Source organism: Metopolophium dirhodum, chromosome 1, assembly GCF_019925205.1.
Source record: "Metopolophium dirhodum isolate CAU chromosome 1, ASM1992520v1, whole genome shotgun sequence".
Classification (NCBI taxonomy): domain Eukaryota; kingdom Metazoa; phylum Arthropoda; class Insecta; order Hemiptera; family Aphididae; genus Metopolophium; species Metopolophium dirhodum.
The window spans coordinates 1887811-1896450 of record NC_083560.1 but is presented as its reverse complement, the minus strand read 5'-3'; the positions used below and the strand labels follow the sequence as shown (position 1 = coordinate 1896450).

General features: G+C 43.2%; 1 protein-coding gene across 1 annotated transcript; it reads right to left on the bottom strand.

Moving 5' to 3' along the window:
• Positions 1 to 1376: 1376 nt before the first annotated feature.
• On the bottom strand, positions 1377 to 6473 carry LOC132937186 (uncharacterized). The gene has a single exon (XM_061004010.1). The coding sequence runs from the start codon at positions 6471 to 6473 to the stop codon at positions 1377 to 1379; it is 5097 nt and encodes a 1698-aa protein (XP_060859993.1).
• Between the last annotated feature and the right edge of the window lie 2167 nt (positions 6474 to 8640).

Here is an 8640-nt window from a genome sequence, read left to right as displayed (position 1 = left end):
TAAGTGTACACGGCTTTCAAAGACTAAGTAATATGCCTCAAACCAGGCCAGGGGACCGTCTTTTGGTAGATCCTCTTGTACAGGCAACCGTGCCATTTATCATTTTTCCGACCGTGTTCCGGAAGGTGGCAACACACCAACCATATATATTCGGAAAGCTAAAAAAATTCTCCATAAGTCGTTCATTGTTAATAAGTGTACACGGCTTTCAAAGTGTTTGTCGCGAATTCCGGTTCACTTGAACTCGGGTGAAAACTCGACTATATTAGGCTGGGTGCTATCTAATTTAGTATAAGATAAATAAGGATATAATGATAGTGGACTGTATAATTTATTTCTCTCCCTTTGAATAATAATTAATAAAATACAACGTAGACTTAATGCTATGTTAGTCCTATCACATCGCATAACAACATAAAATAATAATTATTAATCACGGAACGTGATATTGGGTTATCAAACTATTACAATAATAAGGTATGATACGTCTGACCTGGGTATCGGTCGGTTGCTGTCCTGTACTGGTCGGGGTCGATGTATCTGCACCGGAAGACTGGGGAACGTGACGATCTACGACGGCGACACTACTGACCCAGTGCGACTAACATCGCACACGTGAATTGAAATTAATGAGGATAACTTGCGATCACTCACCCCTTTCTATAATGCGAACACCAATTTTACTGTTCGAGCATGTAGAATGTGAGAGCGAGAATACGATCGAAAGTTCTTACAACGCGAATGTCGTTTATTCGAGCGTGTAAGAACCTATAAGGCGGCACATCAAACGCGACGCTACAGCACAACGAACGCGACGATACGGCACAACGAACCAGCGATCGCACTTATTGAGGAGAAAAAAAGACGACTCTCGTATGTGGTACGTCAACTACATACAACGATAGACAATATAAACTTGACTAATATGTCATACCGCGCAATGGCGACAATACTCGTAAAAACACGTGACGATTTAAAAACAAAAAAAACAACGGCACTACGGACGCCTTCTTCCTGTAGCGCATGACGTATAGAGTCCGTGATAAAACGAATTGACGACGAAAAACCGGCCGTTGGCCGGCACTGGGCTGCGCATGCGTGTCACGGAACCGGATCATTTTAAAATCGGAATAACCGGCGCGCTCTGGTAGTTAACCGAGTCCCAACATCCTCCCCCGCTTTGAAAGGGTACTTTCAAAACCGATACTTCTCGGTCAGACCATATCATTGTACAACTATTAAGTAATAAACAGAAACAAAAATAAACCTATGACAATTCAAATACAAAATAATGCATATATACATAAATAATTATACACAGCAAGAAAATTGTATGTTTGGGATGGTGGAAGATGGAACAAATGGAAGAAGGTAAGTTAAGCGTTGTCGGTGGGTAGTTTAACCAACTTTACCACTGGACGTTTCAGTATCCCTTCCGCTGTCTTGACAGTGGCTACACGGACCACTTGGTCAGCACCAGGGTGGACCTCGATGACCCGACCAATTTGCCACATCAAAGGAGGTCGAGAAGGTGAATTTATGACGACGATATCTCCGACACCGAGACTGGGATTTTGATGGAACCATTTCTGTCTACTCTGCAGCGTGTGCAAATACTCCCGATTCCACCGTTTCCAAAATGATTGAAGGGCTTGTTTAATTAACTGCCAGCGTTTGAGGCGATTCTGCGGAATGTCACTGATGTCGTGTTCAGGAATTGCCAAGATCGGTTGTCCGATCAAAAAATGTCCCGGTGTTAGCACAGACAAATCGTTCGGATCGCTTGACATGACAACCAAGGGTCGAGAATTGAGTACACCCTCGATCCGTGTAATCAATGTCGTCAATTCCTCTAAGGTATGCACCTGATTACCTACAACCTTTTTTAGGTGTAACTTTGTACTTTTGATAGCAGCTTCCCAAATACCGCCAAAGTGCGGAGCTGCAGGCGGGTTAAATCGCCACTGACACGGAACTCGTGCATGCAGAGCTTCTTGGAGTGCTGCGTCTTTAAATAATGTCTTAAGCTGCCTTGCTGCTCCAATGTAATTTGTACCACAATCCGAGTGGATCTGTGCAGGAATTCCTCTACGGGCTACAAATCGATCCAGCGCAGCCATAAAGGCTTCCGTTGACAAATCCGTTACCACCTCCAGGTGGACAGCCTTGGTGGATAGACAAATAAATAACGCAAGATACGCCTTATAAGTCCTTGAATTACGGCGTTGACTTTCTTTAACCGTGAATGGACCTCCGTAGTCCATCCCGACATTTGTAAATGGTCGACATTGTTGGACTCTTGCTGAGGGTAAATCTGCCATCACTGGTTGGGGAGCGGCAGCCTTGTATCTGACACACACTGTACATTTAAATATAACTTGCCGTATCGCAGCTCGACTGGAAACGATCCAAAAACGTCGCTGAATTAGTGAGGCCACTAGACGCGATCCACCATGTAAAGTGTTCTGATGGTAGTGTTGAATAATGATGTAAGCAAGGTGAGACGACTTTGGTAACAAGATAGGGTGTTTGGCGTCTATGTTCAAGTCCGAATGCTGTAGACGGCCACCTACTCTAATCACACCGTGAGCATCGACAAAAGGTGCAAGTTGAGCGAGGGAACTCGGGGTGATGACGGAATTTGAAGTTCCTAGTTGGTGGTGCAACTCTGCGTAATATAACCTTTGAGTGTACCTCGCTACCTTTGTCAAAACATTTTCGTACTCCTTCCAAATGATTGGTCCACTCACGACTGGACGTTGTCGAGCCTTGTCGACAAATCGAAGACAATATGCTAGCACCCGTTGCATCTTGCGCAACACAGAAAACCGCTGAATCAAACTATCATCAACCTGTTGAGCTAACAGCACATTTTTCGATGGGCGTTTAAAATCAGGGAGCTCTGCAGGATCTACAATCGATGTGATGGCAACCGGCCATTGCTCTTCCGGATACTGGAGAAATTCCGGTCCATGTAGAAATGATGAACATGCTACCAAGGCATCTGGAAGCAGTCCTCGCGATGCAGGGTCGGCTGGATTATCTGCAGTACCGACGTGAGCCCATTCGCACTGGGGTACGAGATTGCGTATTTTCGATACTCGGTTTGTGACAAAGATTTTAAATAGCCTTTGTTCAGCTGTGAGCCACGATAAAACAATAGTTGAATCTGTCCATGCCCGGACACGTGTGATCTTGATTCTGCCCTGTAAAACTTTCAAACGTAGAGACAAGAGACGTGACAACAAGAGTGCGGCACAGAGCTCTAGCCGTGGTATGGTTAATGACATATCCATTGATGATGACTTCAGTGGTGCAACCTTTGTTTTACATGCCAGGAAATACAATCGGACATTATCACTCTGGTCTACCACACGCAAATACACTGTTGCTGCATATCCAACCTGAGACGCGTCAGCGAATCCTAGTAATTGTATATCTTGACTGTTGACTACTGCAATGTGTCGTGGTAACGACAAGCATGCTAAGTCCGGCAGCTTATCGATGAAACCTTGCCACAACGATGTCAAAGCTGATGAAAGTGGTGCATCCCAATCTAATTTCTCCATCCATAGCCTCTGCATTAAACACTTGGCCCAGAAAACCATCGGACCCAACGCGCCGATTGGATCATAAAAGCGAGCAACAGTTGATAATACTGACCGTTTTGTAGGAGTAACTTGACTTATCGTCGAATGATAGCCGAATGTGTCAAGTACAGGGTCCCAATGTACTCCTAAAACTTTGACGGCCTGTTCCCTAGTTGGCTCTATCCATGGTGTCGTAGCCCGGTCTTCAATGTCGATAGTGTTCAAAATCTCGGGACAATTGCTAGCCCATTTTTTCAGGCTAAATCCACCTCGATTTAACAAGTCGATGATTTGGATTTTTGCTGCTAAAACGTCCTCTAAAGTGTCAGCGCCAACAAAAATATCATCCACGTATGTATCAGTTAACAGGACATCGTGGACGAGTGGAAATTCAGGTCCATCATCCATATTGAGCTGTTGTAGGCATCGAATCGCTAAAAACGGAGCCGAACTTACGCCATATGTGACCGTACACAACTCATACTCCTGTACCTCGTCACTAGGCGAATTGCGCCATAGTATATGTTGATAAACTCTATCTGGTTCATGTAGACATATTTGACGGTACATTTTAGTGATGTCGGCTGTAAAGACAAATTTGTGTAGTCGACTGCGCAACAAAACATCACCGATTTCTGTCTGAAGCTTTGGTCCAGTCACCAAGCAGTCATTTAATGAGACTCCGGATGAAGACTTAGCTGAGGCATCAAACACCACACGAATCTTCAGTTCCTCATTACACCGTTTAACTACAGGATGGTGAGGTATAAAATATTTGCCTGGCTCGGTCGCTAACTTCATATGTCCTAACGATCTGTAATCATCCATGAAGGCCCGGTAGGCAGTATATAATTCCGGATCCTTTTCAAGGCGACGTTCTAAATTATACAATCGGTTCAGAGCAGAAGTTCTGGATGACCCTAAAACGACCGATTTCTCATCTTGACATCCGATGTCAGCTGTACCCGGGAAACATACTATTGTTCGAAACGGTAAACCAACATAAAATCGACCGGTGGCGTCTCGTTTCGTGGTTTTAACAAACCAGTCTTCACATTGCTTGTCTTGTGTAGTTGGCATTGTTGACTCTGTGGGTTCCTCTACTGTCCAAAAACGCTGCATCAATTCTTCGATCGGAGGGGTTGTACTAATTGACAGAGACGTAAGCGGAGTATGTGTGTTATCCTGTAACGCACCAATTATGACCCAACCTAATTGTGTATTCATCGCTGATGGTAAGCCTTCGGTGTGTATAACGTCAGCTCTAGATTGAATGACGGACGGATATAAATCTCCTCCAATCAACATATCTACTGGCGCAGGGTGATCAAATTGAGGGTCGGCAAAGACAAGATGACGATAACGATCTCGTACCTCAGCTGGCAAAACCCTGTTAGGCATCGTTGACATAATTCGAGGTAAGACAATGACGTTGGTTCTCTTAAATTCGGGAGCGTCGGCTTGTACAGGAACAAAATTAAAATTAGTTTGGCCTTTGACAGTAGTAACCGGTTGTTGGGAAAGTCCGATGACCTCAACAGGACACTTCCTTCGAGTCAAACCTAACCGATTGACACAATCCACTGTCATTGCGGACACCTGTGATCCACTGTCTAACACTGCCCTGACTGCTTGTAAAACTCCTGTATTGTCACGAACCCTGACTACGACAGTTCCTAACAAAACAGTGGTTTCAGTATGTGTAACTCCCGAAAACTGTGTTGCATTACAACTTGTAGTGGCTCGTTCGGAGTTGTCATTTGTCTTATCGGTATTCGATTTTGTAATATCATCTGTCAAGTGTAGTAATGTACTATGTTTACTCGAACATATACGGCACGTAAAAGACGTAGGACACGCATTGCTCATGTGTCCACTGTTCAAACAAACAAAACATAATTGATTTTTATTGACAAAATCACGGCGACTGCTAACTGGTTGTTTTCGGAATCCAAAACACTTGTAAATTGCATGAGGATGTCCACAAAACAAACACTTTTTTGTCTTGGCCGGGGTGACCGCGGCTAACGATGTCTTCTCGGACTTCTTGCCCTGGATCTTCTTAGTCGTTGTCTTCCCTACGGTCCTTTCATTGTTTTCTACATAACTAATGCCAGAACTACTGCCAACGTTTTCCAAAACGTTACATCGTTGTGATACGAAATCTAATAATGAGTTCAAGTCAGGTATTTGATTTTTAGCGACAGTAGCTTCGAATAATCGTCGTGTCATGGGATCAATAACCCGTGAACCGATGTAGAATAGTAAAAAACCAGCAAAGTCACTAACTCCAAGAGCTTGTATAGCTGATACATTTTCCCGAAAAGTGTTGACGAACAATGAAAGTGAAGCCGGAGATTCCTTTGTTAACGGCGCAAATGCAAATAATTTTTCAATGTGCGCAGTAACTAATAAGCGTTTATTGTCGTACCGATCTTTGAGTGCGTTCCAAGCAATAGAATAATTGTCGGCTGTAAGTGGGACTGCTTTTACTATTGTTAACGCTGGACCTAATAAATAGCACAACAGATAATGGAAACGCTCAATGTCCGTGCAATGTTCGTTGACGTGCACCAAAGAAGTAAACATATCACGGAAGGAACACCATTCAATGATATTTCCATCAAATTTAGGAATCTCTATTCTCGGTAAGACAAGTGATTGTACAGAAGTCTGCCTATTATTATTGCGCAGCGTGGCTATCGAATTATTCGGTTTTAACTTTGCTACTATCACATTAATTTGATCACACATTGATTGCATTGTTTCGGTGACATCCTCATCTACTCGTATAAACTCGTCTACTTCGTCGGTCTCAGCAAATACTGACAGAATATGTTTTTGTTCATTATTGAAAGTAATGACAAGTTGATCTAACGACATAATTCGAGCTTCTAACGTAGGACGATTTTCGGAATTAATTACGGCATCATTAGCAATGCTCAATATTTTATTAATTGACCGTAACGCGACGTCTCGTGCTGCACGCGCGCGCGTTAACTCGACCCTTTTTTGTTCATTGTTAATTTGTTGTTGATTTTTTCTCGTCATTGTAAATGATGTAGTACCTAACCACCTAACAACGCAAAACAACCTAACAAGACAAAATAAAAATAACAAGGATGCTAATAGGATAAACAAATAATAATATCCTACAAAAATAATACACTAACACTCTAACAGTAATTTATTGATAGCTATCCGGCCCGAAGGACCAAATGTTTGTCGCGAATTCCGGTTCACTTGAACTCGGGTGAAAACTCGACTATATTAGGCTGGGTGCTATCTAATTTAGTATAAGATAAATAAGGATATAATGATAGTGGACTGTATAATTTATTTCTCTCCCTTTGAATAATAATTAATAAAATACAACGTAGACTTAATGCTATGTTAGTCCTATCACATCGCATTACAACATAAAATAATAATAATTAATCACGGAACGTGATATTGGGTTATCAAACTATTACAATAATAAGGTATGATACGTCTGACCTGGGTACCGGTCGGTTGCTGTCCTATACTGGTCGGGGTCGATGTATCTGCACCGGAAGACTGGGGAACGTGACGATCTACGACGGCGACACTACTGACCCAGTGCGACAAACATCGCACACGTAAATTGAAATTAATGAGGATAACTTGCGATCACTCACCCCTTTCTATAATGCGAACACCAATTTTACTGTTCGAGCATGTAGAATGTGAGAGCGAGAATACGATTGAAAGTTCTTACAACGCGAATGTCGTTTATTCGAGCGTGTAAGAACCTATAAGGCGGCACATCAAACGCGACGCTACAGCACAACGAACGCGACGATACGGCACAACGAACCAGCGATCGCACTTATTGAGAAAAAAAAAAGACGACTCTCGTATGTGGTACGTCAACTACATACAACGATAGACAATATAAACCTGACTAATATGTCATACCGCGCAATGGCGACAATACTCGTAAAACACGTGACGATTTAAAAACAAAAAAACAACGGCACTACGGACGCCTTCTTCCTGTAGCGCATGACGTGTAGAGTCCGTGATAAAAACGAATTGACGACGAAAAAACCGGCCGTTGGCCGGCACTGGGCTGCGCATGCGTGTCACGGAACCGGATCATTTTAAAATCGGAATAACCGGCGCGCTCTGGTAGTTAACCGAGTCCCAACACAAAGACTTAGTAATATGCGTCAGACCAGGCCAGGGGACCGTTTTTTCGTAGATCCACGGTACAGGAAAACGTATCGTTTATCATTTTTCCGACCGTGTTCCGGAAGGTGGCCACGCATATAACCTATATATTCGGAAAGCCAGGAAAATTCTCCATAAGTCGTTCTTAGTTCAGAAGTGTACACGGCTTTCGAAACTTAGTAATATGCGTCAGACCAGGCCAGGGGACCATTTTTTCGTAGATCCGCGGTACAGGCAATCGTATCGTTTATCATTTTTCCGACCGTGTTCCGGAAGGTGGCAACACACCAACCATATATATTTGAGAAGCTAAGAAAATTCTCCATAAGTTATTCATAGTTCAGAAGTCTACACGGTTTTCGGGTATATAGTATTATACCTCTGACCAGCCCAGGGGACCGTTTTTTTGTAGAGCCACGGTACAGGCAATCGTATCGTTTATCATTTTTCCGACCGTGTTCCGGTAGGTGGCGACGCATATAACCTATATATTCGGGAAGCCAGGAAAAATCTCCATAAGTCGTTTATAGTTTAAAAGTGTACTCGGCTTTCGGTGATATATTAATATGCGTCAGACCAGGGCAGGGGAACGTTTTTTTGTAGAGCCGCGGTACAGGCAAACGTATCGTTTATCATTTTTCCGCCCGTGTTCCGGAAGGTGGCGACACATTAAACATAAATATTCAGAAAGCTAAGAAAATTCTCCATAAGTCGTTCATAGTTTAGAAGTGTACACGGCTTTTGGGGACATAGTAATATGCCTCACACCAGGCCAGGGGACGGTCTTTTGGTAGATCCTCTTGTACAGGCAACCTTGCAATTTATCATTTTTTCGACCGTGTTCCGGAAGGTGGCA